The 16365-nt window shown below is 32.4% G+C and overlaps 2 protein-coding genes across 2 annotated transcripts in view; one reads left to right on the forward strand and one right to left on the reverse strand.

Annotated features, from left to right (window-relative positions):
* Nucleotides 1-6514, reverse strand: part of LOC125645625 (transmembrane 9 superfamily member 1-like) — a 67048-nt gene extending 60534 nt beyond the window's left edge. Inside the window, exons 1-3 of the mRNA XM_048871252.2 lie at nt 6228-6514; nt 4613-4702; nt 1407-1488 (exon numbers count right to left, since the gene is read on the reverse strand). Of these exons, the coding sequence (XP_048727209.1) occupies nt 1407-1488; nt 4613-4702; nt 6228-6305 (250 nt within the window). The 5' untranslated portion in view covers nt 6306-6514. The remainder of the gene's footprint in view (nt 1-1406; nt 1489-4612; nt 4703-6227) is intronic.
* Nucleotides 6515-6620: 106 nt separating this feature from the next.
* Nucleotides 6621-16365, forward strand: part of LOC125646781 (uncharacterized) — a 29367-nt gene continuing 19622 nt past the window's right edge. The window contains exons 1-2 of the mRNA XM_048873309.2: nt 6621-7158; nt 8717-8834. Coding sequence (XP_048729266.1) covers nt 7078-7158; nt 8717-8834 — 199 coding nt within the window. The 5' untranslated portion in view covers nt 6621-7077. The remainder of the gene's footprint in view (nt 7159-8716; nt 8835-16365) is intronic.

The raw sequence follows: 16365 nt of genomic DNA on the forward strand, positions 1-16365 counted from the left end.
CAGAAATGATATGACAATATCCCACATCATTAGTCTAGTGAAACTGTTCGTTTATAATAAGCAAACAGAGCTTAGGTTTCTAAAACTCGCATGTTTCCAGAGTATACAAAATTAATTGCATTTTTTCTTTCATTTTATATGCTGAGATCATCCTTTTTTCTCCCTACCAAAATTGCATTGGAAACCAAAATATGTATTTTTTCTGCAATGATTGCTATCTTCATCTCCCGATGAAACAACAAAGAAAGACATTTTATTGTTTATATTTTTTGCATTTTTAAAAATATAAACTAGAATTAAGTTCTAAAATATATGGTTGATCCATTTGTTACGTTAAATGAAAGTATTGAATTGTATGGGTGGTGGTGGCAGGGGAGAATCTAATTGTATGGGTGGTGGTAGCAGAATAAAATTTAATTGTATGGGTGGCTGTCTTAAAAATAAAGTGCCTTCCCTCCCCCCCATATTTTTTTTGCTGGAATAGCCCTGATATAATTCAGGTGGACTCCCATGGCTCACAATCAATGCTGAATATTGCTGATAACCATAAAGATGTCTTCTGAGATGTACATTTAATCAACATATTCATTTTCTGAAAGTATACTAAGACTAAATTTAATACATTCCAACACTTACTTTATGTCAAATTTATTTACACTTTCAAAATTTGAAAATGTAGGAATTTCAACAAAAAATTAGGGCTTTTTTAGGATTCTAAAGCTCAAATAAGGAAAATAATGGCTGTTATAGAAAAATAAGGGCCCAATTGAAAGCCTGTATATAATATACTGAGTTTGGCCCTGAACTGAAGTCAGAACCTCCTCCCCGGGGATTGTGAAATTTACAATTTTGGTAGAGGTGTTCCTGCTCTACATCACTATGCATCTAATTTTTCCTAAAGATATGTAGTTATAGTCAATAGAGAAGACTTTTGAAAATTGGTAAATTTTTGGCAGTTTTTGCCCCGCCCCTAAGGCCCCACGAGTCCTGACATTTACAATTTTTGTCCCCTTTGTCCTTCATGCTTCATTCCAAATTTGAAAAGAATTGGAATGATAGTTATCAAGGAGTTAAAATGTTCAATTGTTTAATCACATTTAATCACTATTGGCCCTGCCCTGATACCAGAACCCCTATGAATAGGGTCTTAAAATTTATAATTTTTGTAAACAGCTACCTGCTCATTCTAAATATCTATTTAGTTTCAAGTTTTAATAATAGCATGAAAGAAGATGTTTTTTAAAAACATTTTACACATAAACACCATATATACAGTAGAGGCCTTCCTGCTCTACATCACTATGCATTTACTTTTTCTTACAGAATGCGGTTAAAGAGAAGAAAGAAAGGAATGTACACTAGTTCTTCACAGTTAAATTGTTGAAGAATCTGAATAAAAGACTTACGTTTGAAGTTCATTTCATAAAGTGAAACTGCCATGCGATCTCCATCAAGAACTTCTCCCAGGGTCAAACTTTTGTGTTCTATCTGTGAATACACAAACATGTTCATTTATAATTGTTTCTCTTCGAACACCTAAAAGATTTTAATGCACAAGCTTTGTGACGTCATAACTTACTTAACTTTTTCACAGACATAGCATAAAAATGCACAATGGCCAAAAACAGAGACTGTGATGCCCTGAGCTGGGCCCTAGGGGAGGATATCATAACATCATAAGAGTTAGTTACCCCCTCGTATGGCAGTTTTGGGTTCTTTATGTACATATACAGTTGTTGTTGTTTTTTTTTAAAAGAACATCCTTCTTTTTTTGCTATATTATGTCTATGATTTCATTATACAACAGATACATATATCATGTCTATATACATTAATCCAGAGGGCCCCTGGCACCCTAGGTGAGGATTATAAGGAGGTCTCTGCGGAGACTTTACCCTGAAATATGAATGTGTATTTTTGAAATTAGAGATTGATTTGAGGTGAATAAAAATTTTAAGATCATAAGAGGAAGTTGCAATATCATGAAAAATGCCCGCCTGAGGTTGCTGCACAGTAAAGTGGACCAAACTCACGAGGTCTGCTCCTAATGGACCAACTTTCCAGCATTCAGTCAATAAACTTTTCATCACATATTTTTCAAATTCTGTTCAATTCTAACTCCAGAGGCACAAATTTGTTTACATTTTGAAGAGTTTACATCCATTATTATTTGTAAATGAATGCGATATCAGGATCATCAAGTTATGGAGGCAGCCCTCTTCAGTCGATCAACTTTCGACCATTGGTATTTTATCCACTTTGGCACTACTTTATTTCATTTTCATAATAAGACACTGTCACAATAACAAGCACCGTACACACATGCATATATGGAAATATTCCTTTCTGCTTTTCATCCCCCCCCCTTCTTTTATGTTGTTTATCTATTACAGGGGACTCGTCGTCGGATACCCATGGGTGATCTCGTCTTTTACTCATCACAGAGTAAAAAACGAGATCACTCATGGGTCCCGACGATGCAGGTGACTCTCAATCTCTTGAAGTTCTCGATCTCTCGAAGTGAAATCACTGTGCCGATTTTTTCCCTGTATAACTTAACAAATTTTACTCTCAATCTCTCGAAAGTTCGATCTATCGAAGCAAAATTTGGGTCCCATAAAACATATTTCACTCTCAATCTCTCAAAGTGGTGGTAGCGTCACTCCAATATATAATTATTTCCATTTGGACCTTTTCTTGATAACGTTGAATGTCAGGGCTAGTTCGGTTGTGTTAATGAGGTATTTAACTAGGTGACAAATAGCCTGTGTTTTCTTAAGGAGTGGAAAGTTATTTGTTTATTTGGTAAATTTAACCCCCCACCTGCGCTCTCTTTTTGTTATATAATTCGACTATAGATAAAATTTACAACTGATTTAGACTTGACAAAGAGACAGTAATCTTGAGAATATAATTTAGAGACATGCCAAGGAAACATTGTTATTTATTGGATTGTGTGCTTTGTGTAAAGCGACTGGAAATAGTGAGGATTGTGCTCTGTGTAGTTATTGACAGCGAAACTTCGGTATACATGAGAAATTTGTCTAGTAAATAGTGTTGTACTGATAATCAGAAAACATCGATTAACGACGAAAAAAAGCTACCGATTCCGATGATCGATTATTTTTTTTCATAATCGATCATCGGATCCACACATCTCATAGAGCGCATTCCGGAATTAGAGAGAGTATTTTCTCTTGCTGGTGGGTTGATGTCAAAAAAGAGAAGTAGGCTGAGTGCAGATAATGTAGATTTGTTTATTTTTTTGAGCAAAAACATGAGTAAACTTTGGTGAGAGATTGAATGGTATTATGAGTTTATAGATTAAAATGCTGAGTTTTACATCATACTGGTGTTTAGTTTATCTTGCTATTTCTCTCCTAGAAAGAGCTGTTAACTATTTGTTTAAGAAATGTAATGCTTTGTATTGAATAAAAAACAAATCTGCACTAGTACTTTTTTATGTTTTAATTTTGAACAATATATAGTTAAATTTCCGTCTCTGATCTCCGTGTAAGATTCAATATGGATATGCATCTCACCTTCCAATGGCATCCATCATAATTATGAGCTAGTTATATATCCAACTATCCAACCAGCACAAAGCTAAGGTGATTATGAACTATAAAGTGCTTATATAGAAAGTGCAAAAGCATCAAGACAACATAGAAAACATCATATTGAGTTTATATTGATATTAGCTAATTGATATATAATTGAAGATTTTTTTTTTTTTAAAAAACCTGCAAGATTATGCTTTATATAGTAAAAATGTAACATCCGATTATAATCGGAAAATCGCATTGGAAGCAGCAACCGATTCTAACCGATGATCGATTATGAAAGTGAACCGATGCCCCATCACTACTAGTAAATATGTACGTCTATCTTAACATGAATAAAGAACAAATAAATACATAAACTTAAAAAATCTTTTTATCTATGCAAAATAAAGTTCTGTGTTGTTGAAATCAAATCAATTACCTAAAAATATGAAGGATGTGTCAAAACAATGTCAGGATGTTGTAAATATGTACTCCAGTTACTGTAAAATCTGAACCATAACAGGCGGACCTTTAATTTTCAGATTTTACTCAACCTTCGACCTCTCGAACTCTTATGGCCACTTGTATGACTTAAGCCAAGGTAATCTAGGCTTATGTCAAGCTCAAATATTTCAATTCACTTGCACACCTTTAAAAATTAGCTAAGTAAGGTTCAGAGTTGTGCTTATTTCTGAACCAGGTATTGGGCATCTGAACCAGGTATTGGGCAGGTTTAATTGGAAATTCATAACCATGCTTTTGGTTTTTCTCCCACATGTGTGGGAGAAGAGAAGATTTCTGAAAATTTTGTATTTTTGAAGTTTTGGCCCCATCCATGAAGCCCTGGGGGAGCTAAGATCACAAATTTCACAATTTACATTCCTCTAATCCCAAAGAAGCTTCACACCAAAAACAGTAGTTTTCAAAAAAAAGTTAAAAATGTAAAATTGTTAACGGACGATGGATAAAGCACAATGACGGACGAAGACCAACTGCAATAGGTCACCTGAGTGACTCAGGTGACCTAAAAACTTAAATAGTGTAGACAATTTTCTATGTTTCAATACCTTTTTGGGTCGACACACTGGCAACTGGTAGTAGTGATATGTTTCGTGGGGGTTGAAGTATGGCCCAACTTTGTTCACATACAGAATAACCTGAAAATAATCATACAAACTGATACAAAAATCCAAGTTTCTCTTTAATTACCAACATGTTTCAACACAAGCGATGATGTTATCCTGGTCATATTAACTAGAAGTATTTAGTAATGTTTTGAATATGTTAAATGTGATACAGATCATTTCAGACAAGACGTTTACATCCAAATTAGAAAATCAAAACATGCTTAATGTCCATCATTATAACTGATCAAATGTTTTGATTGTAAAAATGTTTATTTATTCAAACACATTGAGATTTAAAATCTTCCGGCCATTTGGACCAATAAAATTCAAATTCTACCTGTCATAAATTAAAAAAAAAAAATAGATCACCCACACATCCTGTGAATGCAAAAGTAAATACTTGTGTGCATTCTCGTGATGTGTTGGTGATGAGTTTATTTCTCTAAATCTATAACTTTAGATCCAGACCCTACTGTAGTTTACGTGTGAGAATCTTCTGCAATTTTATTCTTAAGGTTTTGGTTTCCAGCTATCTGTCAGGGTGCCTGGTGAACTGGCACATTTTGGGAACTTTGTATTATTTATTCAATCATTGTGAAGGTTGTAATAGCGAACACAGCAGATAGTCTGAATAGTCATTAACTTTCTAATAGCAACACTTGCCTAAGAGAACATGAGTGAAAATAACAATCTAATGAAATATTATATATGATCAAGAAACAAATTCATCCTGCCTCTCGAATGTCACCATTATGAAACTCAAAATTGTAAACAATTTCAGATTTTTAATCTCAGTATGCATAGTTTTCAAAAATACTGTAAAAATATAACGCATCAAAAAGATGTTGCATTTCTTCTACGTATGTAATGAGACTTGGTAATCAAAATTAACGAGGCAGTATTGAATAGGTGCAGCATTTAAATGAGCTTTGAATTACTCCTATTCCCAATATAATTCAACAAAATTACCCATATGGCAATGAAAGACTTTGGAGTGTGAGAATTCTGCAGTGAAGAACTGTGAAACTGAGGAGGAATGGTTTGGTGGTATTTAATTTTAAAGTTAAACACTTGAATGCAAATACAGGGGTCCCACATTTTATCCTGATCCTGCAATATTATCTCAATCATTTCAGTATAAAGCGACAAATCTGAAACCGTCTACATTTTAATGCACATACTTCGAGGAGGGTTAAAAATCATTCTTTTTGCACTCTGCTCAGTGCTGTGTTTTCCATTAATATTAAAGTCAACATACTACAATTTCTAAGAAATTGTTAAAAGCAATGTCGAGAAATCAATTGACAATACTTTTGCTTCATCATTATGCAATTGAATCAATACAACTTCCAACTTAACTGCAACTTCTAACATAGTGCAAATCATAAGTCTGATATTGATATCAAAGAATACTAAACAAAAAAGAGGAAATTCGAACTACTAAATAAGGAATGCAAATAACATCTACATGGAGGTTTTATATGAATGTGTGTTGGTGTGTGTAAAAATATAAACACATTCCTCATATAAATGTTTACGTGTGAATACTCCAAACCTTTTCTCCTTGTTTGTATTTTGCAGAACTGCAAATTGTTATTACTGCCAACACGACAACAAGGGTTCTGACCGCCATGTTGGTTGTTGACGACAGAGCACTGTGTTTATCTGCTGATAACGCTAAAACAATCTCTAAAAAGTTTATGCTTGTCACTTAAATACGTTTGCATTAACTGTGCATTTAACAGTCACACAAAAATATCTGTTTGCCCCTACACCGTATAGATCTACTATAGACGGGATATTTATTGATATATCTATGTCAGTTTGACACTTTTCCACGTGTGTGTAAAAACTGCAATACTTCAAGCGTTCCGTTGATGGTACATATTTCCAAGTTTTTCCGGCTTATTGCGTGAAAGAATATTCATACGCTGTAACACAGGAATTGTAAATAAAAATATATGGTTTAATTGTATGATATGCGTAATATTTCAGATTAAATAAGCATTTCAAATATTTGTTAAGTATTCTTTTCTTTAGTGTATATCCGTATAAAAATTAAAATATAGTTCCGCGCAGTTGATATTATTGTTTGTAAACAGGTCTGCTAATCCTCTTAGGGATAAACGATGTCTTTAACTGGCCAGGGTTAGGGATTTGAATGTTATTGAAATGTTAGGCGCGCAAAGATCGGATGTGTCGCTGTATCTCTATCAGACGATTCAGTTTTGATGCATGGTGACATTTGAAAACTCCTTCACTTATCTCATCTGAGCATTTCCTGAAGTTTTTCCTCATGCCGTCTGTTCACGTTAATCCGCCCTTCTTAGGCTTTAACATATTGTATATTACTCAGGCGTTTTCATGAGTTTAAAAGTCTTCGATTGAACTTTCGAATCAATAAGATGGATTTCCATGCTGCAATGGAGACCTTCGCTGAGGCATGGGTGGCTGCGAACACCCCGACAGCTGTCAATGCAAGCGAGGTAAGGGATTCATTGTCTCACATTCTCTTAGAAGACATGGTTAAACATTTTGTGTGCATGCATTCTTAAGAGTACAGTAGTCAATTTATAATCACTTTATATTTTATTCTCTGAAGAGATATATCGGAGCTTGTTGATTGTTTGGAGAGTGTCTTGTTATGCTTTCAAGTTTAATCTTTAGAAATGAATTGTCCCCTGGGGTCCAATCAGATCTTGATTACATTAGTATTTTACATTGTTAATTTGTACATCATAAGTACTCAACATACATGGTTATCGGAGGAAATATAAGTAATACAAATTGTTTATGATGTAAAAGAGTTCTAAAGAAAGATGAATTATTTTGATAAAAGCCATTCTGACATGCATAGTATATGGTATGGAGTGTGGACAAACATTAAAGTATATTTTATATTGCTTACATAAGTCAGTTTTATTAGTGAATGGATGATGGACATGATGAATGGATTATTAAATGTTGCATACACTTTCAGAACAGAAGTTGGGGTTTTTTTTGTTCAGAAATATTACCGTCTTGACTTTCATGGTATCAAACAAATTTGAAATAAAGTTGAACAGAGCCCAACAAAAACACTTGATAGTATTTTAAATCAAAGTAACATATACTTCTTCACATCTATATAAGTAATTTATATGTACAAATACAAACAAATGTACAAATTCTCTTACTGAAGTAGTTACTGCTGCAACTGACTTTGATCTATAGATAGTTTTGGTTGTTTTTTGGTTTTTTTTTTACAAATATCTAGATGACAACTTAGTTTACAAATATTACTTTCATAAAGATTTCAGAATGTTTATGATGATCTTGCTCTGTCCTGTAGTCAAGAATCATTGATTCAAAAGGATTAGTCATGCATCATTGAATAAGTATGATGACCAATGTCAAAGTGAATTTTCAAATAAATTTTGTATAACGATACAGGACATCATACATGACACTGGACCTTTATTTAATGGATGTGCATATGTAGATATATATGTTTGTAATGTCTTACTATGTGCATTACAGAACATTGTGCAATTTTCCATTTTAAAAATGATAACTGTGGTGATTGCCTACCAATGACTGTGATTTGAAATTAAATTGTATAAATTGAAAATGATTTTAGAACAACTCAAGCAGACAACATTAGTAAGCTTTTTCATCTTTTTCTGGTGTGAACTGCATAGGAAAAATTCAAATTGTACTTGTTAATTGATACATCAGTCTGTCAGATATAGATTATGTCTTTGATATCTAGAATATGCCTTGTGCCAGTAAAATGGGAGGAGTTTGGAGTGATAGACAGATAATTTAAAAAAAATAAAAATTTCAGTAAACATGTTTAAGTATACACCATGCTGTTAATACAGTATCAGAAAGTACAAGATGACATTTTAGCAAATTGGTTTTACTGATTCAAATATCAAATTGTTTGGAGGACTATAAAAGAAACTGTTTTGTCTTGTTTTGACTTACTCGGCAAACCATTCTGATACAGAAAGTAACATGCCCAGGAATAGTCTATGAAAGGACACTCTGCTCTTTTCCCAGATTCCCCAAGCTGCACCTGCAGAGGAAATACCTTCACAAATTCAGATGGAGCAAAGAATAAAAAAGAAGAGCAACACCAATTTCCCTGGCCAGGGGCTGGCTGCGACTGCTGCAACTGGTAGAGTTTTATGTTGTTCTGGGGGTTACGTGGGTGGATGGAATTTTTTGGCTTTTTTTATTTCAAAGAAAGTTTTATCAATGTTGCGACTTTTTATGAACAATGATTTTCATAACATCAAAAACAGAATGATTTTTCAAGGATATTAATCATGTTAGTGTTGGATTTATTTTAAACTATACTTCCTGTACAGTCACTATAATGAATTTAGGGCCTAACGAGGACTGAATTTTTACTACATTATGATTGTTTTAAGGATGTGAGGTACTGAAGTCCTCTCTGTAGATATTTTAACAATTTGTTTAATGTATTTATGATAATTAAGTATTCATAAAAATTGTAAAGGTAATCACAATTTTCTTTTGGCAGATAACTAATTTTATTGAAAAGAAAAGACAACTCTTCCACATGAAAAACAAACAGAATTCTTTTTGAGTTTTTTTTAAAGAATGATTGTTGTACAATATGTGTGTAGATTTGCAGTAAACTCTGTTCAGTGGATATAGTCATCTTGAATAATATTAATTAGATTGAATACACAATAGATTGTGTTCATGTTAAGTCATCACATCTAGCAGGGATATAGTCATCTTGAATAATATTAATTAGATTGAATACACAATAGATTGTGCTTATGTTAAGTCATCACAGCTAGCAGGTATCTTTTGATACACAGATCAATATCACTCGTCACCAGATAATCTTTAATCCGTCCTTTCCTGATTTCAATTGTAAAGATTATATGTAGCCATTGCATATTGTGCTAATTTGGTCACAATTTGCCTTCAGTTCATCTTCCAATTCAACCAAATAAAGATCAATTTTCTGTTTAATTGTTTCTTCGTCTAAACAAGTATTCCATGATGAAATTATCAGTTTGAAAGCTTACCTGTGTTTACAGGGAATAAATAACATTACAGATAAAAATGACATTATGTGCACATGTATTAATGTGTGTATCTTATAATTGCATACATAAAAATGCTGCCTCCCCCCCCCCCCCCCCCCCCCCCAGTATTGTTATTTATTGCAGTTGGAAGGACATTAACTTCATGCTAAAAAATTCTGCATTATTTTATTTGAATATTGAAGACATTCCTTTAATTCATAACAACTGTTTTACTGAAATACTACAAAGCATATCCAAGATTCAAATACATGTTTATCTTTGTGGGGAAAACAATTGCATACAATGACCATGATGACTGAACCGAGTTAACCATCTTTAAGTTGACTGATTTGAATTTCACTCTGAAAGGGGTTAAAGCTTGCAGATTTTATTTAGCTGCATAATTTGAAATCACTGCATACTATTATTTATAGTGAAAGTATAAATCTTTCAATAATTAAAAAAAAATAATTTCAACATCCTTGAATTGTTGATAGACTACTTACTGTTAACCAGCTTTTATATTCAGAAACGCATACATGTGTTAAGAATTTTTTTTTTTTAATTAAAATTTTTTTAATTTTTTTTTTGCGGCTGTTGCATATATATCTGGCTTGCAAATAAATAATTGTTTGTAAAATATCAATAACTAAACTTGAAAGGAAAATCTTTGAATTGAAGTTAGTTTTGTGCAGTGAGTGTCTTATAAATACATTGTGAGTACTAAGATAATGAAAAGCAGAGTAGTCCTCGAAAAAGTGTGTCCAGTACATTTCCTACTGGAGGAAAAGCATTTAATCGACTTAGATTTCAGAAAAGGACAGCTAGATTAAATATGATTATTTCAAATACAAACAAACTCTTAACTGCTCTTAAATGGTTAATCTTTTAAAATAACAACTTTCACTTTTAGGGATGATCCGTCTATTGTGGGTTAGTTAGGCAAGAGATTAGGGTATTGGATGTTTATCAAAAAGATTAGCAAATTTTCTCACAGCAGACTGATGTCCATTAAGATCTAAAATAGTATGTGTGGGTTGTTTTTTTATATATATAAATTAAAAAATTGTCAAAATCTACAGCTGTGGTGTTCTCTGAAGCATGCATAATTTTCTTACTAGGAAATCTAGTCTGGGTTTAGTTGATTGGTGGAAAATTTATTATGATGGACATTAATGAGGTTTCAATTATTATTTCCAATGACATTTTTCTATCTTGAGAAGTGATTTTACATTTTAATTAATGATGTGAATTAGCGGTATGAAAAATTAATGAGCTGGCACAGATCGCTTTATCTGGATGTTATACTTACATATTAACAACACAGTAACTCTGAAACCTGTGGAGAATTTTTTTTGCATCATTAGATTTGTTGTTTTTATATTCATTAGTCCAAAGGTGAATTCCTCTGACCCGTCCTGAAAACTTTTTGTACCAAAAGGAAACTGTCATCAATAATTTATTATTCATAATCACAACCTTTTCATTCCACTAAAGAAGGAATGGTTTAGAAATGTAATTTTCATAGGATATTACAGTGGTTAGGGACAGATAAAATAGGGATTTATGTTCAATTTAGCCTGGTGATCTTATCTTACATATGCAGGATAATCTTAAGACTTCCCTAATTGGGGGAGATGAAGCAGGCATCCTGGTCAGAGATTTCCTAATCCTCCAAGTCTGATCAATTAAATGACATCAATGGACTAAAGCCTCAACTGAGATTTTTGCTCTACTGCCATGCCACATGTACAATGGCTGGATAAATCAGTCGTTTGTTTGCTTACCCACAAGTAGAGAAAATTGTGGGATTATTAGTGTATTCAAATTGTATTTTATCAGACAAGTTCCTAGGTATGATTTTTCTCAATGCCATCTTCTTCCTCAATTACAAGAAAATCCTGGCTATCTTAAAGACTTTTTGTGGCTTTTATCTGTTTGATCACTGTTTAAGGACAAAATCTTTTATTTTGGTAGAGAGAAAGAGTCAGTGTTGATTTAGGCTATCATTTTGTTAATGCCAATTATCAAAAGAATCTATTAGAATTGAATTTTGGGGTTGTTTTTTTTTTTTTTTTTTCAATAAAATTCTGACTTTTTATGTCACTTCTACCAGTTCTATAGAAGAAAATAAAAAGAAATATTTTGTTGACTTCCAAGGACATTAAAGTGTAATTACATTGATTTGTAGTGAGGGGACATGAAATGATTATTGTTTGCTTAGCTTAGCTTTTGATGGATTTGAGATTAAACTGTAACTCTTAAAAGAGACAACATATAATTATGGCCTCCATCTACAAACATGGACCCTTTCCTCTTTTCATTGGATTTGAACATTGTGGATTTTGTGTTTCTTCATGGTACAATATGGGAGTTTATCCCATGTCGTTAAATAAACATAACTTTGCCTGTTGATAAACAATTGTTACAGTGTGAACAGAATCAGCATTGTAAGTTAAATATGTCTGTCTCCTTAGAGCATTGAGAATATAAAAAATATTGGCTTTATTGCAAATCTTTGGATAGAATAGCATTCCAGGATTCACAGTTCTGTTGTGTAAGATCACAGTAAGCCTATTTTGTAGCCCATTTCCATTGGATTCTTTTTTCTTTTCTTTTTTCTCTCTCTCTCTCTCTCTCTCTCTCTCTCTATATTTCCTCTTTTTAAAAAAAAAAAAAAAAAAAAAAAAAAGAACCTGAAGTCTAGAGATTTTCAATAGATTAGAGGAAGCGAGACACATTTTGAAATCAAATTTTGATTTGAAAAAAAAAAAAAAAGAAATAAATCTGCTTTATTTATGATATCCTGTGTTTGGAGATAAAGTTTTAAGTGTGGAGGATGAAGACATCACAATCAACAAACAAATCCTAAACCTTGATCGTGAAAAGACTGTCTAAATTAGGATTTTGTGTGTGCAGGACATTCATTCCTGAGGATTAAATCGACCCTGGATTAAGTGTCTATCCTTTATATGTTTACATATCTTCTATTCTACTACTCTTGTCTCTAATCCCATGACCTGAATTTTCCATTTAGTTAATACCTCAGGTTTCAGTCTGAGAAAAAAGAAAGTACCCCAGCATTTATTTGAGTGGTATATATTATCTGGTGTATATTTATATTTGTATTATGTGTACAGTATAAGGTGTGATGACTGAAATTTGATTTCATTAGATAAAAGATTAGGAACCATATGAGTATTTTTTTTTTTTTTTTTTTTTTTGGTTGTATCCAGGTAATCTGATCCAATGTTATCTGGTTACTTGTACGGAGTTATTTATACATTATACATGTACAAATTTTAATTTTTTTTGTAAATGTTCATGTATTATCAAAATGATATTATTACAAGCTGTGCAAGAGTGTGGTTTGTTCTGAAAACTGTAGGATGTGTTTCTGCGGAATTAGTGTTTTCGTGTCTACAGGATTGATGTGAAAGCAGAATGTATTTCTAAATCAATGAAATATGTACTTTATTGGGGGGTTGAAGTTATTGTTGATATTAGCCTTATGGAGTTGTATAATCTCTTAGACTAGAAATAGATTAAGCGTATTAACATAAGAAATGTAATGAACATTAGAATTGTCAATTTGTACTGCATTTGTTTCGGGTTCAATTTCTTATTTCTTATCTATATTTCATTTATAAAATACTTAATTAAAATCGTTATCCTTCTGTGTAAAATTAACTAAATTAGCAATTAAGATATCTTAAATGAAGTATGAATTTACAATGAACTCTTCACCCTAAAGAGGTGTACACAAAATGCATATCATCAGTGTGGTCCCATCTAAAGAATGATTTCTTTCATCTTCTGCAACCTGATGTCGTAGACACTTAATGTGTCAAGTTGTTTTTATAACTATGATACATAGTATAGACATACGATTTGATGTACAAAGAAATAAAAGACTTAAATGTATTATACAAATATTGACTTGATGAGGTTGACACATTGCTTTATCAACCCCATGGAAGTGATATATATTATTCATCTCGACCATCTTGTGTACTTTATCAACCCCACGGAAGTGATATATTCATCTCAACCATCTCACTTTGTCAACGCCAGGAAAATCATATTCATGGAGGCCAGTAGGCGAGGTGCAATATCACTTGCATGGGTTTTTGAAGCAAGATGTCATCTGATATCAAAAGTCAACAAGTGTTGTAGTGAATGACTTCACTTTTGCACTGTTTCTGTCAGGGAGGGGAAAAGTTGAGAATATGATTTTTGTTTTATGAACAAGTCATCCGTGGGAGACGTACCTTCACAATGGTAAACGTAATTTGAAAGATTTAAGTCACGATGGGAAAAGGATGGTTAGATGACATCACAATGGCAAATGATGTCATGACGGTGAATAAATGCAACGTTCACCTTTTATGCTGAAGTACACTATAAACATTTTGTTTTTTTTCTTATACAGATCTAGTGATGGGTTGATTTAAGAACATATTCGACATTTCCACTAAAGATATTTTTTCATCTCCCAGATATGAAGAGTTCTTGTATGATTTCCGAAATAGGTTTAAATTTTATGTTGTAGTACTTAATATTGCCATACTTTGTATATCAGTCTAGTTAGCTTAGTGGTTAGATCACCCAACTGGTAATGCAAGGGTCCCAGGTTTGATCCCGAATTGTTCCAAAGATCCCTCCCCCCTTCTTTAAGTAATGCCCTTGCATATATAAACCTTCTGTTTTATTGAAATACATGTGTACATATAAGAACTTACTTTACAGTTTTACTCACTACAACCTGAGGATCGAGCTATCAAAATGTGCTGTAATTTTTGTATAAATGAGATAAAATGCAAGAGAATTGTCACAAAAAATTATATATTATTGAGAAATATCGCACATGTCCTTAACCCGTGCAGTCAGGAGAGAGAAAATTTTTAATCTTTTGTTTGGCCTGATATTTGTTCTTACTGTATTTAAATTTTGATAAGTGGGGTTTTTTTTTCCTCAGGTGTTTAAATTACTGAATATTTTGACATAATTATTCTTTAATGTGCAAATTGAAAGTTTTGAATTAAGCAGGTGTTAGATAATCATGTGCAAGTATCATATAGTCATAGTATTTAGTGAGTGTCATCCCGACAATTAAGGAGGAATTTGATATGGCTGAAAAATGGAAGATATGTACAACAATGTTTTGAAGTCTTTAAAATTTTTATTAAGTCAAAAAATGCAGTTTTAGTACAGAGTAATCTAGGGAAAATCTTTAAACCCCTGCTGGACCCAACCCCGCAATCTATAGATCAGCAGTGAAAACTTTAACCGATTGAGCTACCCAGCTAGGGCTAGATGAAAAATGTAATACAAATATTGCTGATATATATATATTCATTCAAATTGGCCATTATGACAAAGTATAGTATACCTCCTTAAATAGAGTAAAGTTTGATAAACAGATTCAGTGTTGTCAATATATTTTTGTTAACTTTTAAAAGCATTAATATTGTTTCTGAGATTAGATACTGTTTTGAGACTTTTTATTTATACATATATTCCTTTTCCAATGTGTACCTTTCATTATTTACAATTTGTAATGAAAGTCATTTCCTCATGAATGTGTTGCAGTTGTAAACATTTAATTGAATGCCTGTATAAAGTCGGATAAGTATAATGCATCTATTTTAATGGCTTGGAATGTTGACAGAAATGAAAGTACATGTAGAATGTAACTAGAAGAAGTAATTTATTTTTTAAAATGCATGAGGGTATGAACTGCAATTCCTCACCCTGGGTATTAAATTTCATGATGTGCTAACACGCTTTATGAAGTGGCCATTGTGAAGTGTTACAGTTCATACCATCATGTATTTTCAAAAATGAAATTTATTTCTTAAATTTATATAATTTTTTTCATGAAAAGATAGATTTCAGAGAAAATGGTCAGAAATAATAATTAAACAAGCCTTACAACTTATTCTTCAGAAAAATGTGAACATCATGCTAGAGTTAATTATCACTGCATAGCCAATATTGTACATATGGTGTAATGTAAAACAATATCGCAAGTTGTTGTAATCTCCGGCATTAGAGGAATTAAGGTAGAACTGATAGGTAAATTCATGACAGCTGCAGACTTGTACGAGATTTGCTTTTAATGCAGATAATATTGAAATATATTTGGCAGTATCTTTGAAGAAAATGTGATTGGTAAAGCTGGTTACAAAAGTCTTCAAGATGTGTATTAGTATGTTTTAATCTCAAGCCAAATGTTTCTTTTGATTCCAACATGTGATTCTTCAAGTTTTATACCAGTTATTTAGAAATTAATGAAAACATTCTCTTGATCTGATCAAATGCAGTATCATGTCAATAATCTTAATGTAAGTTTTACCATAATTCAAGATTTTCTTTTTATATCAATGGGTCTTATGATTATATGAATTTGTCTAATGTAACCAACTTCATCAACAGGTTCGTCTAATAGATTGGTATTTTTCCCCCTGAAGTAATTGAGAGACTTAAGTTGGCTGTTAATTACTGGTGATAAGATTCTGACTTTTGACAGCTTCTTTGGGATTCAAAGTCTCAAGCACAAGTTTAATGAAGACACCCACTGTTAAAGAATTATCTTAATCACAACCATCACAAGAATCTCATAAGTAGCCAGTCTTTTCT

Source organism: Ostrea edulis, chromosome 6, assembly GCF_947568905.1.
Source record: "Ostrea edulis chromosome 6, xbOstEdul1.1, whole genome shotgun sequence".
Taxonomy (NCBI): domain Eukaryota; kingdom Metazoa; phylum Mollusca; class Bivalvia; order Ostreida; family Ostreidae; genus Ostrea; species Ostrea edulis.